The sequence below is a fragment of the Rhinolophus sinicus genome, linkage group LG09 (genome assembly GCF_036562045.2).
Source record: "Rhinolophus sinicus isolate RSC01 linkage group LG09, ASM3656204v1, whole genome shotgun sequence".
NCBI classification, from domain to species: domain Eukaryota; kingdom Metazoa; phylum Chordata; class Mammalia; order Chiroptera; family Rhinolophidae; genus Rhinolophus; species Rhinolophus sinicus.
The window spans coordinates 84,353,366-84,375,949 of NC_133758.1; the positions used below are offsets into that span (position 1 = coordinate 84,353,366).

General features: G+C 37.7%; 1 protein-coding gene across 2 annotated transcripts in view; it reads right to left on the reverse strand.

Moving 5' to 3' along the window:
• Positions 1 to 1,468: 1,468 nt before the first annotated feature.
• The window catches only part of HEPACAM2 (HEPACAM family member 2), a 36,663-nt gene continuing 15,547 nt past the window's right edge, over positions 1,469 to 22,584 (reverse strand). Inside the window, exons 4-10 of one of the 2 annotated variants that reach the window (XM_019729709.2) lie at positions 18,140 to 18,436; positions 9,986 to 10,111; positions 9,875 to 9,899; positions 9,745 to 9,782; positions 8,324 to 8,397; positions 5,071 to 5,180; positions 1,469 to 2,146 (exon numbers count right to left, since the gene is read on the reverse strand). In XM_019729709.2, the coding sequence (XP_019585268.2) occupies positions 2,143 to 2,146; positions 5,071 to 5,180; positions 8,324 to 8,397; positions 9,745 to 9,782; positions 9,875 to 9,899; positions 9,986 to 10,111; positions 18,140 to 18,436 (674 nt within the window). In that variant the 3' untranslated portion in view covers positions 1,469 to 2,142. Of the gene's footprint in view, positions 2,147 to 5,066; positions 5,181 to 8,323; positions 8,398 to 9,744; positions 9,783 to 9,874; positions 9,900 to 9,985; positions 10,112 to 18,139; positions 18,437 to 22,584 lie in introns of those variants that run through there. The other variant, XM_074340731.1, reaches the window with a different exon arrangement.

Here is a 22,584-nt window from a genome sequence, read left to right on the forward strand (position 1 = left end):
TTTATCAACTTAGTACTTTGGGGTGTCTTTTATCTTGTTATATTATGCATTTGTATGAGCTACCATAAATCCTTTTTGAAACTGGAAGGAATATGAAGAAACATATGCATAACTAATTTCAGAATGTTGCTAATAGGTTATTTCTGAGAGGTGAGATTACAAATGATCTTATTTTTCTCAGCTTTGCTGAGATACAATTGACATATAACACCGTGTAAGTTTAAGGAGTAATGATTTCACATAAGTATATATTTACAATAAGGTTAGTTAAGACATCCATCACCTCACATAATTACAATTTTTTTTTTCGTCATGAGAACATTTAAAATCTATTCTCTATGGGTGATTTTAATTATCTTGTGGTTAGCCTTCTGTATTTCCAAGTATATAGTTTCATATTTTTACAGTGGGCATGAATTCCTTTTCTAATTAGATAATTTTTTTTTTTTTTTACCAATCGCAGAAGGAAATATTTGTGGTAAGACTGATGGACTTTTCCAGCAGAAAAATATGAGTGGTAGAGAAAGAAGACCAGGAAGGGGTTGTGGGACTTAGTCTTAACTTTCTTTTCACTCTGTGCTTCTGTGAAAATGTGGGTGGTACAATGTAAATATAGTAGTTCATTTGAAACATGGGCTTTACTTTAAAAAAAAAAAAGCTATTCTTTTCAGAAAATGCTATTTTTTTCTTCCTGATTTTTTCTTCTGTGTAATATAGTAGGCCATGAGACATAGTTTAAAAGTCAGTATCAATATAGTCGTTGATGTTCTTTTTAAATAATTGCAGTGTGAATCATTGTATGGATCTCATGTCATCAGTGTCATTTCAAAATGCCCTATTGCTGGGTATTCATGTTGTGTCTACCTTTATTTGGCTGGAATGAAATCCTAAAGGGTGGCATTGCCAGGTCAGAGTGTTTGCAGTCAATGTGATTAAATGTAAATATTCATCTTTCATCTCCAAGAACCTCTGCAAGACTCAATGATAATCAATCTGTCCCCAGCCCTGGGCCTCACTGAACCCTGAACAGCTGCCATGTACCTGCTTCTGTCTAAGCCTCAGGCCACCTTCCCAGAGTTTCTGCAACCTCACCCTGGATTATCTAGTAGTTTTATCTCATATCTTTTATCTTGCAGTCTTGCTTAATGATGATTGTTCCCGGAATCAGTTATTTCTTTGGGGTTGTGAAATGGTGTTCTCTAGTTCTACCACTTGGTCTCGCACTGATTTTTTTAAATTCAGAAATATACAAGGAGCAAGATCTTTCCCAGAATCAACAGTTCAATATAGTAAGCCTGGGGGCTGAGGGGGGTGGGGGGGAGCTGTGCCAGAGCAAGTTTCTCATTTCAGTAGTTCTCAATAATCTGCACTTGATTGCACAATGAGAACTAAGGGTAAAATACCTTAATTCTACAATCTGACTTCTATGTAAAATTTTTACTCTACAAGACAAAGAATTAAGGCCATGTAAAAGCAAAAACAGAATAATTTATTTGAATCCATCTTCCCTTGAACAAAAATAAAAATAAGACTTTAATGACTCATTTCCTTTAGCATTTTACAAGTCTTTTCAAAAACATCATTGGTGATTGACAACCTAGGAGAAGGCACAGTCTCCTCCAGGTTTTGAGACAGCCATCATTTTCTGTGGCACAAATATCAAGAAAGAAATTTGGGGATGAAATAAAAAAATAAGTACAGCAATCTTCACAGTAATGAGAATTTAATAAAACAAAGCCTGCTGAAATTTTTCCAAAAATAAGTTTCTACATTGGTAGGTTAGATACGATAGTGTCAATATTGACGAAAGTGAAAGTATAGATTTAGAACTAATTGAGCCTTTTAGAGAAACTTGATGCTGAAAGACTGATTGGAAATTCCCAGCCTTTTCTTTCTCTGAGTCAGCATAATAAGGACTTTTTCCCAGCCATGCTTTTCTGTAGCACAGTGTTGTGCGTATGCTGGAAAACCTGCAATCCAATTTTTATAAATGACTCTAGTCTGCATTTAAAAGCATTTGTAATGAGTAAGAGGTATTGGGCGTGATTTCTTCACTGATTCCGGATGAATCTACATTTCCAGTTTTTCCTCCAAACGTTCTTTCATTATTTCACTCCAACGCACTGCTTTGCCTATGAGTGCTCACCTGCCAAAGAAATGTTATGAGGTATGTAAACGACTCTGTAGATGTCCAGTTCTAATGGTAGAAGAACCTTAAACCCTTTTATTCCGTTCCATAGCTACAAATAACATAAGGATTTTGAACTAGTTCAATGAAAATTACGTTTATAAAGCAATAAGTATAATGAGTAAGCAATCACTAAATTCTGTAGATGATTTCCTTGTGCAACTAAAGATTTACTTACGTGAATGTCTTGATTTTTAGGATACGACAGCCATTCTTGGGTTCAAAATAAATTGTGCCAAGAGCATTTAATGAGGGCAACAGACAGCATTTAAATAAATCCAGCCATAAGTTCAAATAACAAAAAACTGGGCTGAATGCAAGATTAGGAACACAGGTCAACTCACCAATTTGTTAAACACAAGTCCAATTAGGTACTAGACACATGTAGTAATGAAAACAACACTGCTAGGATAGTCTAAGAGCCAAAGGAAAAAAAAAATTGGCTGTCTTTCCTATAACAGAAGCAACTGTCAAATAGAAGTAAAAGAAAGCAGCGTTAGGCTCCTTTACCCAGAGCAGACACATGCACTTTGGGAATGGGGGTTGGGAGAGATTCACTAACCACGTGTAATACTGCATTATTCATGAAATTGATCTTTGAATTTAATTGGACCTAGAGCATAAAACCACAGGCAATCAGGAGAGAAAAATGGTCTCTGTATGTTTAGGCCATGTTTATCCTACTGAGGAATATTTATTCTACTAAGGACCACTAGTCTTTAGTTAAAATAAGCAAATAGGAACCCACTAAAGTATGAAATCCTTAAAAGACTGAGTCTTATTTAATTTCTATCCCTAGTACATAGTTAATGTCCTGGAAATGTTTGTGGATTGATGTAAAACAAGTAGAATATGTTCTTTTTATTTCGGAAATAAAAAGATTTTATTTGTTTTTTATTTTACTTATTTGTTTTTAGAATAGGTAACATAAATCTGCATTCAAGGAAAATAACACTTTTTAAAATGTTGGCTCCGCTTTGGGATGAGTTGAAAGAGAGACAGAGGAGGAAATTTTTAAAAGAGTTATTAGAGAAAAGGGAGACAGTTTTACAGAGAAAGAGAAGAAAAGAGAAGGGCAGATTCAGAGACGGAGGACATCAAAGGACGCAGGTAGAGGAAGGGAGAGTCACAGGAAGACAAAGACACACAAAGAAAGACTCAGAAGATGGGGAAGAAGTTGGTGAGAAGAGGTCATGGAGATGGGGGGGGACACTCGGGCTGGGATTGAGTTGGGTTCTTAGGTTGACTGCCTCTCGAAGGAGCATGTCAATAGCAGCTTTGAATAGTCCTTTACATGCTGGAAGAAGAGCATTTCTGCTTTATTTTCAGCCTTCAAAGTATTTCCAAAAAATTGTAAAGACATTGCTCATATATGAAAGCATTCTAGTTTCAGAGGGTGTTTTTTGTTTTTTTTTTTTTAATTTAAAGATTCGGTGTTTTTGCATTCAAAACCAACCTAATCACTTTATTTTGTGTTCTGAAATTGTAGCTGCCATATGCCATAGTTTAAAATCAGCATTTATTTCATTATTGGGAGCCTTAAAAGTTAAATCTCAAATTTTCATTTGATTTGTTTGCATTCTAATTGGAAAAATAGATATATAGAATAAAGGACATATAGGGAAGAACAGACAAAATTTTTAATGAGACACAATCTTAAAATTAGGAAGCAGACATACTCTCAAAATTCCTCCTATTCCTTATATTTAGCAAAGAAAAAGATCCCTTAATTTTGTATTCCAGAAAATAAAGAGGGTTAGGTATAATTTTAGAGATTTTTTTTTCCCAAACTGTCATGGAATAAGATTCCACTCTTGTGTTTTACTAGGTTATAAATATAACGCTTTAAAACAATCTTCTTTTTAAACCAGAAGTTCCTAGCTCCCTCAGGGTCTGCTCGTACTTTACCTGACTCTCTTTTCTCCAGGCTCCCTGGGACAAGAAGGAATGCACTGGTGGGGTCCTCTGAGGGGCTCCTGCCACTTGTTTAGCCCTTAAATGACTGCATAGCCTCCCAGGTCTGGGTCTCCTGCGCTCCTGCGAGTGGGGTGATTTCCCATGCATTCATCCACTGCTGCCTGTTATTTTTGCTATTTACTCAGAGGTGTGCATGAATTACTTTGCTAGAAATGTTTCTTTTGCCAGAGGGGAAGTTCCTGTGTGTGGTTATTAATGTTCTTTTCAAAGTCAATAAATGACAAATAAAGGAATGATGGAAGATGATTTGTGGCAGTTATGCCTGCAGGCAACTATAGCCCACAAAAAAGGGAAGTTCATTTCACTATTTCAAAAGGCTGTAGGTTTAGTTTCTCCAAGGCTGGGAAGGTTGCTGAGCCTTAGTGTCAGCCCTGGCATTGGCCTCAGCGAAGGTTTTATCCTCTCAGTGGGAGGCCTGTCCTCACGGAGGTTCTATTCACGGGGAGTAGACTGCTTTGAATCTGTAACAGGTTGAGCATTTGAATGGTAACAGTATTGAGCACATTTTGTAGGATTTTTTTGTTTTGTTTTCCTGGTCGTATTTCTAGTGACAGGTCACTGGCTCTAAAACAACCATAAATATGGGAATTGTTAAGAGAACCAAGATGGCATGAGAACTGGCCTGAAGATCCTTTACATGCCCAGATATAGGTTCACTGGGGGAATGCTAGATTCTAGAGCTCTCCATTTTGTCCACTGGCCCAAGTGCCCAGCCCCAGAAGATACCTGTGTGTTTGCCTCTTTTGTTTCTTCAGATTATTTTCAGGTGGGGAAGTGTGCACAGAAGCCATAATTTCCCATTTTAATATTTTTCTTCTGAGGCTTACAGTAAATTCTGGGGAAAGCAGGGGCTGAATGCCGAGCCTGACCAAGGCAGGGTCACCAAAGGCCAAGTTCATACTTACTCCAGATGGTCTTGCTGCTGGGCAGGGATGTGCTGAATAACTTCGTAAATTGTATTGTGCAAATCTTGCCCTGATACACCATCGGAGGCTGAAACAGACCTACTTGGCATCTAGAAAATGTAGCACATTAAAAAATAATTAGCAGACAAGTAAATAGTATTTCCAGCATGCTGCACTGTTGAAAACAACTGGAAGTAGTGATGAGTAGAGAATTAGAACTGTTTATCTTCCCTACAATACCCATTTCTTCTTTGCTGCAATTCCCTGCACTTACCCTGTGGTGGTTAGTGGGGCAGCATAGTTATGAGGTCAGAAGAGGAATTGCTTGACAAAGCTATCACTTTTTTCTTCACTTAAGAAAAAAGCTGGCAGTACTGCAAAGGAAATATAATAGAAAGAAAGAGTAGCAAAAGAAAATATACCAGGAAAAGCTTAGAATCAGAGAGCAGGATTATCTTTTCTATTACATCTGGATTACCTTTTCCACACTGTTTGCCAATTACATGAGTAAGGATGGTTGAAAAGAAAGAATAATGTACAGCCAAAAACTCTCATCACATTAGTAAAGACAGTTAGTAAAGACAGTACCAAGAAATATAGAACACAGGAAAGGAGATGATTTTGTTTGAATGTACCATGTTTCCCCGAAAATAAGACCAGGTCTTATATTAATTTATGCTCCAAAAGACGCATCAGGGCTTATGTTCAGGGAATGTCATCCTGAAAAGTCATGCTAGGGCTTATTTTTCAGTTAGGTCTTATTTTGGGGGAAAGATGGTAGTAATGGGCTTTAAAAGCTAAAGGCTTGGATGAATGCGGAAAGTATACTAGTGTTTTCTGTCTGGTAAAAGCCAACATGTATTTTATTGAAACTGGAATCGATGTTTTATTAACTCCCGTTCCTTATATTTTATAATTTTCTTCTTCTGTAAATACTGCCTTCCAATTATTTATCTAAACTCTGGTCCCCTTCTTATCCCAAACTCTTCCGATTTTCATCATACTTCTGATCACTTTCTGTCCTCTATATTTATACAGCTCCACCTAGAGAACTCTTGGTCCTGGATAAACCATCTGAAAGTTCTTTATCTCGTCCCAAATTGCAATGTTAGGTTGGAACATCTTAGCTTTATGTTTTTCTGGAAATTGCCTGTTTCCATTCCACTTGCAAATGCTCTCGTGGGAAGCCCAGGATATGTGACTCATCCTGTCATTTTTGTGTCAAGGAGATTTTGGTTTACAGTTTGTACTTGAGATCATCTCTTGATCTTCTTTGGTATGGAGGTGTTCTGGGGCTATGATAAAAGCAATCTATAGGTAATAAGCAACTCACTCACCTACCCTAATATTAGAGCTGTTAACAAGTAATAAATTTGTTCATTTCATGCCATTGCTTTCTGTCCACCTTCTGAAAGAGGTGCTAAATGGACAGTGAAATAAATGCACAGCAAGTGAAGGGAGGAAGAATATTCCATCTGTACACGTACCCTGACAAGGGTGATTCTGATTGTTAAAAACTCAAAAAGTTAGTAACTCAATTTATTTCCCTTAATTTCAATTTTCAGGTCTTGATTTGATTATTTTTGCTATTCTTCTCAAAGCCATTGCATTTGGCTGCTAATCTTCACACATAGCTGCCATTCTGGCTGCTTCTCACACGCATTCTCCTACCTCCCAGTTCTCATCCTCCTCCCTCGGTTGTTGGCGCTGATGTCTCACTTTTTCTCAAAGCACCTGGCACCACCCATGAAGAACCTTATGATTTCTTATGGGATTTAGCTTTGAAGATGGGCATGGCTCCAAATCAAGTTATTCTCCTTATGGCAGAAATAAGCGAGGCTTCTGATATGTAATCAAAGCACTCATTTCTCTGCCTCAGGTTCTTGACGACTGTAGCATTTTCAGCAAATAGAGGTCCTCCCCACAAAAATCTTCAAACTGAGTACTGACGAATCACAAGGCTAAACTTAAAGTTTCTTATAGAGATCTCACTCTTTTCTAATGAATTCCTAGGGATAAAACCTGTGCATGATTTTAAATAAAGAAACTCCTGATTTCAAGAATTCAGTGCCAAGTCTTACCAGCTATTCAGTTTTCTCCTCTCCCACTTAAAAGCCACACCAGAGATGGGGGCTTTCTGCCATGGTGAGAAGCTGTTTGAAATAACTGATCCACCAAATACCCGGTTTTGTCCTTTTGGTTGTAGAAAGTGAGGGTGAGCCAACCAGGTCTGAGACTGAATAGGGCAATAGGACATTGCAAAGCTTTTGCAATGCAGTTCTTCCCTTCACCCGTGATGCTGTGGGCGCTGGTGCTACTGACAAACCCTCAGGAGGGTGAAATCCAATCAGTCCCCCTCCATGACTGACAGGGCATTTGTGAGATAAAGTCCGTGGCCAGGAAACTTAAACTGGATGAACCTTACATTGATAGAATTCTCTGAACAAGTGAGGTAACCCTTGTGAGGTAACTCCTGAACAATCGTTTTTCAAATGCCCAGTCGTCTGTTATGGCCCCTTCCTTAAGTAAACTATCATAGGGGAATAAGGAAGCTGAGAAAAAAATTGGTCCAACACAAATCTATACAAATGTTAATGAGCTGAGTAGCTCAGAGTAACATTCTGCATGTCTGTGAAACACAACTGATTGCTTTAAAAGACCTTGTCTTTGCAGACTGAAAAAAATGGGTTCAACTGTATAAAAGCTCCCTCTCTCACATCTCCTGCACCTTTAGGATAAAAATAAAGAGGTGTACCTGCCTACTTGGGTTTATATGGTACCTTTCTTCTGAAGAGCATAAGGTGCTCTCAGGGGTATGACGGGTTATTTTTGCAATGTCCTCAAGAGATACAAAGGGGAAATGAAGGGGAAACTGAGGAACAGAGAGAGTTCAATAAAGTGACAGGTTGCAGTCACTGAAGTGATACAGAGTGATTTAAACCAGGGTCTCCTGATTCCCTATGTACTCAGTTGTCTTGACCGTCTACCTCGTTAGTTCTCTTTTCACTGAGCTTACCCAGTAAAGAATGTTTATGAATGAGTGTATCTTCGTTATTTGTGTTAGCCTTACTCATAGTCTGAGAAAGATGCTTTCACTCCCCTGATCTGGCATCATTATTCATCCCAGAGGAAGTAAGCACTGCCGAGGGCGTGCAGCCATCTGACCACACTGCCCGAGTGCTTCAATGAGTGCTGCTTACACCGCTGGTGAAGCAGAACTCTACTTTGCTAATCAGCCCCTAGGGACACCAACCCTGGGAACGCCAGAAGCATCTGGAAAAGCAACAAATTCATATATTCCGAAGTCATCCAGAGCATCTTCATGGCCTGAAATGGAAAATAAAAACACTGCTTACAAACCAAATGCCTCAACTTGTCATGGTTTTTAAGCCTTTGCAAAACTTATCTTTATTGTTTGCTTCACGTGGTATGAGTATAAAACCAATTTAACATTTCCTCATCCCCTGTAGTCATATTGCCATTAAGCAGTGCTGGAAATCACTCCTTCTGAAGCTGAGAATTGAAACTGAATTGGGACAGTTATTCTTAAAGTCTGATGTGGGAACAGTATATTACATATTCAGATAAACACATGCGGGCTGGCTTGTCCTTTGTAACTCTCAGTTACCAGAGCTTTATGGCCATCAAGGCTTTAGCCTGGCAGTCACAGCAGCCCTTAATCCAGCCATCATACCTACTGTACCCTGCTAGATCTAACAGACCACCGGGACTCCTAAGAATACAGAAGTAACTATAGCTGCCCAGACATACAAAATATAATACAACATAATGTCAAGATCACCTAAACTATCATCTGAAAAATGACAGGAGTGGGGTGGCTGGGAGGAACCAGATGGTCTGTCTGGGGCCTTTCCCAGCCCCAGCATTCTGTCATTTGTTAGAAAGGACGAGATAAGAGGACGAAGACCCACATCTGCTAAGCATCCAGGCATCATATTAGGCCTTCCACCTACATCAGCATTTTTAATTCTCATAGCAACCCTGGGGGGTGAGGGGATTATTATCTTTATTATATAGATGAGGAAAATGAGGTCAGGAAAAATAATTTTCCCAAAGTGACATTGGAGGAAAGTGGCATACATGGGACTGAAACCCAGCTCTGTGTGACACCAAGGCCTGAGCAAAAGTCCCCTTGTGAACTTAGAACGTAGGGAATCAGTAGTGATGACAGTGATAAGCATGCTGGGAACAAAGAAGCTGCAAACCTGTCAAGGCACCCTTTCCTCTTCTCCCTGGGATGGAGCTGCTGGCATTGTATCAGCCTTAGGAATTAACAAAAGGAGAGAACCCTGGGCATTTTCAAAATAACAGTAATAGATCAATGGAATAGGAGTCAGCAGAACTCAGTGAAGGTGGGCAAGTGACCTAATCTGTCTCACCTTACTTAGTTCTCTTGCCTGTAGAATGGAGTTGAGTGCCTTTCACTCTCATGAGCGCTTATCTTACAGACTTGTGTGACTTACGTAAAACCAGTACAAGGGATAGCACTTTGTAAAGGGAAGGCACTAGTCAGAGGTCAGGGATTGTTAGTGTTACATCAATATTAGCTTATGTGAATTCTATTACATCAATAGTACATTATATGTAATAATACCAACAATATTAATGAATATACATTACATTGATAATAGCCCCTTTCAGCCTGACCATTACCTGAAAATGTTTGTGCTTTCCTGTATTCTGTTTCTGGCCTGAAAAGACAAATTGGCATTTCTGTCATTCTTAATAATCGTGGGAAAAATATTCAAGAAAAAAAAAATTTTCATAGAAACATATGCATTACCTGCCTTCTAGTTTCTGTTTTATCACTAAAACCAAGAGAGAAAAAACACAGTAAGATACTTTTTAGTACATGTATAACACCATTTAAATTTTTTTTCTAATTTTAACCTACCTTTGTAGGGTTGATATTTTTTCCATAGGAGAAGCAGACACATGGATATAATCAAAAAGAGTGATATTCCAGTTATACTTGCTAAAGGGGACAATGATTTCCCTTTTTGTGCAAGCTTCTCCAGTCCTAAATGAAAGGGCAAATATATTTTTAATACTTTATTAAAGATCAGTAATTAATTATAGTTTGACTTGTTTCTGTTTTTATCTTAAATGAGACACTACTGTAAACATATATGTGTATATATATATATGAGACTGGAACATATATTATATATATTATATATATGAGAAACAATGAATGTAAGAGATGAAATGAAAGGAATACACTTATTTTAGAACACACACAAACTCTCTAAGGATATCTGGAATTGGAAATGTGATGAGCTCCCCAGGATAATACTGATACGTTGCACTAGATACAGCAAATAGCTCATGTCATACTTTCCAATAGTGTTCGCCACCATTTAACTTAGATCTGTTTGATCTCATTGTAGACTAGATCCCCAGATGTTAGGTTGTTCTCTCTTCTTCTATCTCACTCTTTCAGTATAATTCAGATACATGAAGTCTCTAGGGAGGTTGTATGTGATAAAAGGTGCAGAAGGGGAGGTGTTTATTTCAAATACATTGTACTAATTTTTGACCAATAAAAAGCTTTCAGTCCCTAAAATAGAAGGTGTGTATGATTGTCAAAATACATAAAGTCCCACCTTGTGATTAAAGTTCACTTTGTTTTGCAAGTCATTCTTTTTATTAATATTCCTATATAAAATACAGTGCTAATAGCTAACATCTGCCAAGTGCTTATAATATGCCAGGCTCTGTTCTAAGAGTGCATGATACATGTTGACCCATTAAATGCTCACAACACTCTTACTAGGGAGGCATTATTATTGTTAATTACCCCTTATAGATGACGAAGCTGAGGTTTGCCAAAGTCACTCAGGTAACAACTGACAGAGTCCAGAGGAAACCCCAGGCTCTTGACACTTTGTGCTGCCTCACTTTAATGTTATTTTAACACAACTTATTAACCAGGGCAATGTTAACCCTAGTTCCAGACTATAATATGTTTAGTCATAGAGTAAACCTATAAAGTGGGAAGTAGTTGGAACCTCCAACAAATGCGGGTAACAGGTGTCTTTCGTATTATCCTGTGAATCAGTATTGATGTGGAAATGAATTGTGGAAGTTGCCTGTCTCTGTCCAGTGTAATGTGGTAGTGAAAGTCATGGGTGGAATGTCGCTTCAGTTCCTCAGTGGCGAGCACAGCCTGGAGAATCTGGGTTTGGTGAAGCACATGGTGGCCACTCAGCTCTGCAATAAATATCCAGCCTGCACCCTGTTGTTTTCCGCCGTAAAACTTCTGCTGATGTGAAACTTCTGCTGACCTACTGGACTCTGAGGGTCTGTATTTTCACATTAGTAAAATAAGGAGGTTAGAGTCGTTGTCCTTTAAGATCACTTGTCACTCTGATGTTATATAATTGGGGCAGCCAGAGAGGTTTACATGAAGTTTATCACGTAAACAGGACATTATATTCACCGGCATGCTAGTAACTGAGTCTCAAAAAAACTGTGCACATGCATATACAAAAGTTACAGTTTTGACTGATATAAAGGATGTATATAACTCATAATTTAGAAATAATAATAAAACACAAAATACTCTTTATTTTTAATTCCATATAGCTAATTGATTCTTATGGGATGCTTTTGTTGAGCAAAATGTATGACCATTATATGTATATAAAACCTAATATACATTTTTCCCATTTGTTTCGTATAGATGTATCATATCAGTAATAATGAAAAAATATTAAAGGACCATTTCTAGGTACAGATAAAGAAATAGTCTCAGAGAAAGTAAAATATTGGCCACAGTAAGTGCTAGAACTGAGACTGGAACATAAGTTTTATCTGACGGCAAGTTCAATTTTTCCCTGTTAGTCTGTGGCCAAAGAATGGTTTTGTAATTGGCAGGAGGCTCCTGTACAGTTTTTCCTCCAGCCTTTTCTAACACCAGACTTGATGTGGTTCAGCTCTCTCACTTCTTGGTAGCCAGACCGCCTTCACCAAAATTCGGTAACTTCTCACCCCTCAAAAAAGTATTCAATGCTAATTTAGTCAAGTTTTGCAATGTGTTTTACCACAGAAAAACATTTTAGTATAGTCTCAGCTTTTTTTCCCTCTGAAACTTGAAAGTATGCTAATAATTAGTATTCAGAGCTCTTCTCATTCTGTGGTGAGGCTACACTGGGGTGCACATTGGCTCTCTGCCGCGCACTTCCAGGATTGTGAAGCCTGGTAGTAGGTTTCATGTACAACAAATGGATGTCTTACATGACATAAGACACATCTTCTCCCCTCTTCTTTAGGTTTAACTTCTTGTCACTTTTGATACGTGTTCCCTAAAATGACCTGACTTGCACATTCTGTCCACAGAGCACTCTTCTCATTCTGTGTCCCATTACTTCCTTATTTCTTTAGACTCCTTCCTTATTGCCCTCTTGCCTCTCTTCCCTTGGCTTCTGTTTGCTCTGTATCAGAGAACCAACCACCTTGTAGCGACCAGCGCCCATGAGCCCAAAACCTTGGCTATGGCAAGGGCCAAGCGTCCCCCCCTGGAGCTGAGAAACAGGGGTGGTCCTTTTCTCAGCCCACGTGATCTTTCTTGTTAGGCCCCCTTCTCAGAACTGGAGTGCATCTGGGCTCACTGCTCTAACACTGCTTCATGCCATCTCAGAACACACAAGATTTACCTGGTCCAGCATTTGAAATTTGCTCCCTTTCACAAAATAAAAAGAGCCAAATATGTCAAGGATCAAATCCAGGGGAATAGTTGCTGTCGTCTCAGCTCTGGGCAAGTGTGTTTAGGAGAGATGGACTTCCAGAAGCACAACTTGAAAATAAGATGGCAGGGGAATTCTGACCCGATTGCCGCAGAGAACATGTAGGGATCCTGAATGCAGTTCTGGACACTTGCAGGGGCCCCAGTGTGTCTCCTTTCTACTCTTTAGCATATAACATGCCATTCTCCCCATTATGTAAACACGATTGACTCATTTACCAAAGCCCTAGTGCAAATGCTATTTGCCCCCTCCTTAGGCAAACAAATAAAATGAAATAACACATTAAGTGCAAATATGGGCGAGAGGTGTGGTATCCATGGTATCGCAACCTGGCTGTTTGAGAGACTGCACCCATAACAGGACAGCCATATGCTACAAGTCAGCATGCATGTTTCTAGATCAGAATGGAGTTCTGAGGTAGCTCCCGTCCAATCTGCTGATTATGGCAGCTGAGTCGTGTCCCTGAAGAATTGAAGGTGCCATATTGAGGGGCGTGCTATTTCCACACTCCACCATGGTGCCATCTGACAGACACAGTTATTCTGTGCTAGATGCTCATGGGGATGTCACCTAAGGTCTCAGGGTCTGGATGTCAGAGCTGTAGTTCTACCTCAGTCGTTATCTCCAGTGGCCCAAAGTGAAATACAGCTCCTGGACATCTTAACCTGAGATATTTCTAGGTAGGTGGAAGAAATTAGTCAATTCATTTCCCTGCTTTGGGTCATTTTCCTATTTCCTTTTTTATGAAAAGATGTGCAATAGAAATAAATGCAAAAATGAAAGGTTTCTCAGGATCACATACAACTTAAAAACATTTCTATTAGTTTAAATCTTAAACCAGAGTCATGTAGCCCTTGAGAACTCGAATAATTTATACATTTGAATGTCTTCATTAAATGTGAACACTTGAATTCTAATCATAAACAGTATATATATAACATATATCTATATATATACTATTTATATATAACATATATATCCATTATATATATGATGGCACAATAGTATTTAGACCCCATTAAAATTTAGAAGTAGGAACACCAGCATTCAAGGATATCCTTCATCAAGGTGATAAAGTCATTGTTTTTCAAAATACAGACACTAATTTACGATTTTAATTGCTATTCTTTCCTTGAAACTTAGATTCTAGATATTATTTTTAGTTAAAGACAGAATTTCTCATTAATATGAAACTATATACATATCACGGACAAACCAGAGTATGTCTTTCTATATAGCGTAAAATTAGTTAAGGTGATGAGAAAATGCACACTATCCTGTATATGTGACATATCTTTTAGAAAGAGCATACTCTTATTGATATTCTCAGTCAAGAACATCAAAGGAGAGAGTTTACATAGTGGCTTTGAATTCACATGTTATTTTATCACTGACTAGCTGTGTGACCTTGCCCATTGTCCTGGGGTTTTGTGTGTGTGTGTGTGTGTTTAAGGATATCGCGCTGAGATACATAAAGGTCAATTAATATCTCAAGTTAGACGTGAATCATAGCTCACAGAGGTGGAAGGCACCAGTTTGTTTAGTCTTATACAGGCAGGAAAACACAGAGCTAATTGTCACATTCTCCAGCCTTCCTCTCCCCAACTGAAAGTCCCCAATAAAACTTTTGATTATTTCCTGACCTTGTTATTTTCTTTCCATATTCATGACCTTGGAGACATCTTTGACTCCTTTTTCCTTTGTCCTCCATATCTTATTGCTAAGACTTTGGCCACATTCTTTGCCTCATTAAAAATAAAAAGGTTCATCTATTTCTTATAACTCAATTCTAGTTACACCAAACACAACTTGGTTCTGAAAACATCCCAAAAGCAGGTATGTTATCCCTCAAAATTATTTCAAATTCTCCACAGATCTTAATACAGATTGCTCATCAGAGTGGATGGTCAGTAAGTGTTCAATTGATAGGTACGAGTAATGCTAATTTTTTCTTCTTTTCTTTTTTTTTTTTACTGTTGACTGGTATACACTTAACCTGTGTTGCAGAGATTCATTCATTTGGAAAACTTTTTAAAACTCAAATACTAAAAACACATCGATACTACTCATTTTCTTTGCCGTCTGCCTCTGTTTTAGTTCAAGTTCTGTGGATGTTTGGGGGTTGAAATATAGCTCTAAAAACCACAAAGAGGTTACTAATGTTGACAGTCCTGAATCCCTCTGAAAAAATAAGCACCTGCTCTTCTTATTTACTATAATAACAAATGCCTGGTCTTTGTACAGGTAAAACGGGTTTTTTACATTTTGCAGAAGGCAATTATTTGATAGTAAGACTGTAGCTGCCTTTGAACCAGAGTAATAAGATCTTAATCAAATATTGGGGGTGTCTGATATTATGAAAATACCTTGGCTAAACATTAATGGAGAAAGTTTAGGTAATGGTGAAGACTTCGATGCAGTATGCGTCTACACATTATAACCATATTTCACTTGAAGTGAGCATGAAGAGCAAGTCTAAGATGACATCCAGATTGCTGATAAACTATTTTATATGCTCAATTATGGCTTGCTTCAAAATTTTTTTTGGTTACTGACTGAGGTAAAAAGCTTCATACGCCTGCTAAAATTTAGTAAAATAGAAAGCAGAGGATGCACTTTAGCTGCTTACGTAGCTGCTACCCATATTAGGTTATGAACATGTTGCTAGCAGGAATTATTTTTTCAAATGCCATTTAACACCCTAGTATTTGGCCCATAATATATTAAATAATGAATGAATGAGTGCCTGATATATATCACCCTACATACACATATGCATTGGAATCTATAAGGGACATACAAAGGGTGCCAAAAAACATGTATACACATCTTAAGAAAAAAAAACTGTATTAAAATTGTAATAATATATACTGATAACAAAAGATGAATACAAGTCATGTGTATGCATTTTTGGGGCACCCCTGGTATATTATTATCTACTGCCCAAATGAAACTTAATTCAGGTAAAAATTCTAGAGCTGTATTGTCCAATATGGTAGCCACTAGACACATGTGGTTATTTATATTTAAATTAAAATCAATAAAGAGGAAATCTCTAGTTCCTCAGTTGCAGAGTCATATTTTAAGTGTTTAAAAGCCAACTGAGACTAGTGGCTACCATATTGGACATTTCCTTCATTGCATAAAGTTCTACTGGATAGCACTCTTCTAGAGAGTGTGCTATTTTCTTCATATTAAAAAAACAAACAAACCCAAAAGCCCACCATGCCATTACATAAATTCCAATACACTCGATGATTTTGCAAATATGAATAACCTCAACTTTAAGAATTCCTAGGAGGACCTCTTCCACTATACATTTCTTTATCAATCTGTAGATTTGTGATAGTCTTATAATGTCAAAGTCTTATCAATTTAAAAGGCAATAGAGGGGGGAGAAAAACCACCTTAAATAAGTGGTTGTCACACATGTGCTTGCTAATGATTCAGCTTCTCAGATCCTAGCTGTGAGATCTTGATCCGGCAGGTCTGAGGTGTCTTAATGAAAATACATTCTTAAACTGCTCCAGGTGACTTGAATGCACATGACCCAAGGGCCACATACTGAAAAATTTCACCTAAGTATTGCAAGAATTATAGTTTTGACTCATTTATTCAACAAAATGTAATGACTCTATGTTATAGGTCCTATTCCAGGCACCAGAGCTATACAGACAGAAAGAGAAGACATCAGTGGAGACGGTATTAGTGGCAGTACCTTTTGCAGACTTGTTCCTCCACCAGTCTAGGCCCCCTGAATACCACTGTCTGTCCAGACCTGCTCCCAGGTGTCCCCCAGGTGGAATCTGGCTTGTCTCTGTCTGCATGCTACAGTGCATCCGGGAAGGGCTTCATAGTAAGAATAGAAGAATACTAATAGTAGGAGGGGAAGCAGTAAAATAAGAAGAAGTTAAAAAAGAAAAAAAAGGTGGCAGAGAAGGGGGTGGAGAGGGAGAGGGAAAAAGGGAGTGAGAGAGGGAGATGGAGTGGGAGAGAGAAGGGGAAGAAAAGAAAGAAACGGAGCAAGAAGGAGAGGCAAGAATGGGTTTGAGAGATGGGAAGGAAGAAGAATGGACAAACTTTGTGATTGGATATTGGGCAGGGCAATAAACAAGAGAGAGTCTGAGATGGCATTTAAATTTCTGGCTCAGGTTGGTAGATAGTAGGGCCATTCACTTAAACAGGAAATACAGAAAGATTTGTAATTTTGGGGGAAAGAAGATGGTTCAGTTTTGATATGTAGGACCTGTATTCTGTCTCTGGTACTTCATAATGAAGACGTCGAGAAAGCACATGAAGCACATGAGTATACAGTTTTAGAGCTTTAAAGATAGAGATTTAGGATGCACCAATGTTGCATGAAACCAAGAGAGTGAGGGAACTCATACAAGAGAATAAAATCACACTGTAGAGAGAGAAGAGGAGGCTCAGAAGGATGGGAATTTGGTGAACATAAATATTTTAGGCAGTGATTCTTAACCTTTTTTGGGTCCATGAACATGATGAAAAATCAGATGATTTCTAGAGAACGTCAAATTTCACTACTTACAAAATTTTGTAGTTTCCAAGGTATTGAGACCCTTTTTGAGAACTTCTACAGATTTGAAGTGTTTAAATTATGAAAGAAGACGGGAAGCCCATGAAGGACAGCGAGAAGGGGAGTCAAATACCATGTTTCCGTGAAAACAAGATCTAGCCAGACAATCAGCTCTAATGCATCTTTTGGAGCAAAAATTAATATAAGACCCGGTCTTATTTTATTATAATGTAAGACTGGGTATAACATAATGTAATATATATAATATAATATAATACTGGGTCTTATATTAATTTTTGCTCCAAAAGACGCATTAGAGCTGATTGTTCGGCTAGGTCTTATTTTCGGGGAAACAGGGTAGTAGGAAAACCAGATTTCTAATTCATGGAGATTTAATCACCTGACCTAATGCAACAGTAGATATAAGACTTAAATCAGTAGTCTGCTTGTCTTATATTCCTCTTGGTAAAATCAGGAAAGAAAGAATGCATGATTAGAAGTACATAACTTATTGAATTCTGTTTTTGTTCTCAGTGCCTCAGAGTAAGCAATTGAATTCCTTCTCCATTCTGTTTTGGGTTTTCATTCTTTGACTCATAGAAGCCATGGCTTAGTTAACTCAGGAAAGAGAGTTTCTTAGAGTATATCAACGATCCCACAATGATATTCTCTTCCACATACACATAGGCATAAAATAGGGGTAGAGCAAGGCCAGCATGCATTTGTATTTCAGTGGGATCCTTGCCTTTTACGTCACACTTACCTACGGAAGTGATGATGACTGTGAAACGAGTTTCATCCTGCCTCCCAGTTACGTTGTTGTAAGCGCAGCACACATAGTCAGTTGTCTTTTGGGCGACTTTCTCAGATGCAACTTCCAAGTGAGGCCCATGCTTAATGACATAGGTTGTATTGTCAGTCCTCTGAATCCAGGAGTAGGTGTTGGGAGGGTACGAATCAGCAGAACAATCAAACAAGATGGCTTCTCCGATGTCAACAGTAAATACTTCCCCTACCTTCAGTCCTTTATCAGAATTAACTCGAAGTCCATACGGTCCATCTGCATTAGTTGAGAAGAAAAAATTAAGGGGTGACATATAAATAATCATGACATAGTTTATCAATTTGGGAGAGCTTAACAGCATTTTATTTTCTGTGAAAGTCTTCATGTTCAACTTGGGCAAATAGGTCTTCATTTAGACTCCCAATTAATGATAAGGACCTAAAAATGTTTTATTCTGATATCCATGGAAACAGTAATTATTTGAGCTGTGATTGAGCTTATTTGAAATAGTGAAAGCCTTGAAACCTAGTATACACAATTTTATAGATAGTGTCATAATTGTGCTAAGCTTTTGAGTAATATGCTGATAAATATGCAATCTTGTTAGACAAATTCAAACTTTCTGAAACAGTAATTGCACTTGAAAGCATTTTAAGAATAGATTAGGGCCACTATTTTCTCTTGGACAATCATATTTTGAGTATTATTATATCTTGTCTCAGTGTGAGGATACGTCATGCAAATATTTATAAAATACATAGTTGCACATGGAACATAAATTTGTTCAAATAGTATTCCATATTTTCATGGCATTTTAACAGTTAAAGTATTAAAAAATTCCTCCCTACAAGCTAAGCCTAGAATTCCATTTGGAAAAAATCCATCTTCGTTGTCATTAATAAATATTCATTGGTCATCAATAAACTACTTAATCATGATATCCCATGGTGTTTTTCCTCACACTGCAATATTCCTGTAGAATTTTGCTATTTCTGTAGCATTAGCTTGCCTTCACATGAGGACACATTTCCCATTGTTTTCTTCGAGAATAGAGAGAGAGATTTAAAAAATATCCCCTAGCTAGACAGGCTTTTCTCCTTCAGTCTAAATCCTGGCTTATATTCTAAAAACTTCAAGTTTTAGGCATGGTTGTGCTCATTTTTCAGCTGATCATAACCAACATTTATTAGGTATTTGCCATCTGAAGGCCCTTTAAGTACTTATGTAGACAACCACAATTAATCTTTAAAGCAACCGCATAAGGTAGCTGTTATTATTCCCACTGTAAGATGAAGCTAGAGATATAAAAAATTAATTTACCATGGTCACAAAGCTATTACATAGCAGAGCTGGGACTCTAAACTATAGGCATTTAATCATTTATATTATCTAAAAGTGTGATATAACTTTCTATATTACAATAGTTTCATGTCTAATTATGTTATTAGTTCTACAATAAATTATTGTCTAATTATATATGAATTTGTACTTAGTTAATCAAGTAATCAATAAATACTTGTTTGAGAGGTACTAAGTGTTAGATAATATATTTAGTATATGAGAGAGAAAAAATGTAAGATGCAATTCCTAGTCTCAAGAAATTTATAAGCTATATAAAGCTATGTGTCGTGTCCAGTGCAACACGGGCAGTGAGGGTGCGAGAAGGGGCGGCTTTGGGTTAACTTTTTAAGAAAGAAACAAACAGAGACTTAATGTAGTTAAATCTCAGAAGGCCCGGGGTCTCACAGTTCTGAAAGATTAGAGCCCAGAATAAAGCCGACTGGAGGTTTTTATTGATAAGTATACACATACAAGAAAGTAACATTGTTTCTTACACGTGAGACTCATACAGCTATGTATGGTTTGCTCAGTACCCTAATCTCAATGGTTCTGATTTTTTTAAAAAGTACTATTTCATTTCTCATTGTGTAGAACAATGTAGTGACTAGACAGTAGGATAACTAGGTTAAATCCTGATTTTGTCAGTGATTAGTTAAGTGTTCTTCAGAAGTCATTTAAACTTTTTGGGTCTCATTTTCATCACCTTTACTAGAAAAGGTTGACTAGATGACTAATTGTCAAAGTTCTTTTTACCTTTGAAACACCAGGATTCATACCTCACTAACGCTATTTTGGATACTGGCAAGTTAGTCTCAAACTTGCAGATTCCCAGAGTAGCTCTCTGTTCTATCAGCGTTTTCTGACCAATCCTAGCACTGAGGAAACATATTTCCTAAGATATAACAGAAGCTGAAGATGCAAAACAATAAATTAGATTTAGCTAGGGAATACACGCTTTATACATATTTGCTCCCTGTACGAAACCTATAGATTTATACTAATACATATTCCTGAGATGAACCTACTTTCATAAAGTAAACATAGAAGTTTGAAGTAACCAAGAATGGAAGGTGGAGTATTAAAGTGAAGAGGAATGAATGCCTTTTCCAGTGACTGTGCTGGAACCCTGTCATCCTGTTCTCTCGCTTCGGGCTGTGATTTGGTCTCAGGAAAACCACTGTTTTAGAACTGTGTGCTGTAACATGGAACCCTCTTATTCTGAATTCCACCAATTAGCAAGTTATGTAACAGGAATAAAAAGCTGTTTTCACTCACTTAACTAAAATCAGTGTTGAACTGTCACTGCGCACATGACACAGTTCCAGGCATGGTGAGGGAATCTGAGGTGTCATGGACATGGTCCTGTGGCAGATATCTCAGGCCCAGGGCAGCAGGGTCTCTTCAAGTTGTCAGCACTGACAGAACATTAGGGAAGCAAAGGCCACCAACCAGTGGGCACTGGTGGTTATGAGTCACATAGTAGAAAACCAACCTGGGGATCAACTGAGGTTTGGACAACAAGACCCGAGTCTGTGCACCCAACCTAAAGTCTGAGAGCAGAACAAGGCAGCCTTGATAAAGAAGAGAAGTATGGTCAGAAAAATACAGCCATCCAGTTTCTGCCTTCTTACTGCTTTTCAGGGTTTATAGAATGTGACTATAAAAACAAACTGTCTGATAATTTAACATATAATAATGATATTTTATTCAAAGTGTGCTGACATTACTCAAAGCTTTTTTTTTTTTTTTTTTTTTAAACTCCTTATAATTGCCCTAGGACCTTGCAGTGTAAAGGAGTTTTCTCAAAAATAGGAATTCTTCCATTTGGAGAGTGGATTCGATTTGTAGAGAAAACCCACAGTCAATTAGAGAAGGCTGGTGAATAAGTTTGATGATCTAATTGAATAACATCACTCTAGTTTAAAATAAAGCAAGCTTCTAAAGAAAGGAGTCTGATTATCTTAGCTTATCTTCCCTACACGTGTTTCTTTTGCTACTTCCCCATTTGTTGGGTTTCGTGATTGGCATCATCATTTGCCTTCTGTCTGTCTGAATTATGTATTGTATCTGGCTCTGTAGAGTCAGCTCCCCCAAACTCCCCCAGCTCCCCAAAACCATCTCTTACAGTTCTTGGAACCTAACATCTTGAAGCATTTAAGCTGCTTGCTTCTGATACGATTTCTTAAAATGTAACATTTTATTTGATTATAAAAGAAATACATGTTCATTGCAGAAAATCTTAAAATTCAGAGAACAAAGATGAAAAGAAAACTCATTTGTAATTTACCACTACTCAGAGAACAAATATCCATATTTTACTGTATGCCCTTCACGTCTTTCTTCTATTTTCCCTCCCTTCCTCCCTCCTGCACACACACAGATCTATCTTTCTATCTTGCACGCTCTACACACTGCTTGCAATCTGTTTTCTTCTTACCACACTATGACGTTATTTCCTTTTTCATTTGCACTTCAGGCTGACCATCCCTTTACTTTGAGGAACAGTTCAGTACATTATTCATGGGAATGAGCAATCCAATTGAAGACATTTGGAGTGATTCAACCAGTGTGGCCTCTGATATTGAAGATGAAAGCAGAAGGATAATTCTCTTTTGACTCTGGATTGTGGTTCTGTTTCTTGCCTTTGGCAGAGAACTCCTAATACAAATGAATACTTTGCCTCAGGAATGGCTGTTTACTAAATGACTTGTAAAATAACGTATCATCTGTTCTCTTTAACAATTTATGGCTGGGCGGGAACAGTACCTAAATTTCCATCCTGATGCTGCTTACCACCCTGCTTGGGAGCAGATGGTAAGTATTTACTGTGAATGACCTTTTTTTTTCTTTAATTTTTATCGCTTAGAGTACTTCCCTGCAGCAGTGCCATATGTTACACACACAGTGCAGTGGTTACTGGGTTATTATTTACAACTGGAGCTGGAAGGCATATACATTTAATGAACTGCCAGTAGATATTCTTCTGAATTAATGGCTTGACAATCTAAGACCAGTACTGGATTATGACATCATAACTTCATAAATATATGGTCAATCTTGATAGATTTTGTTATGTTTTTCTG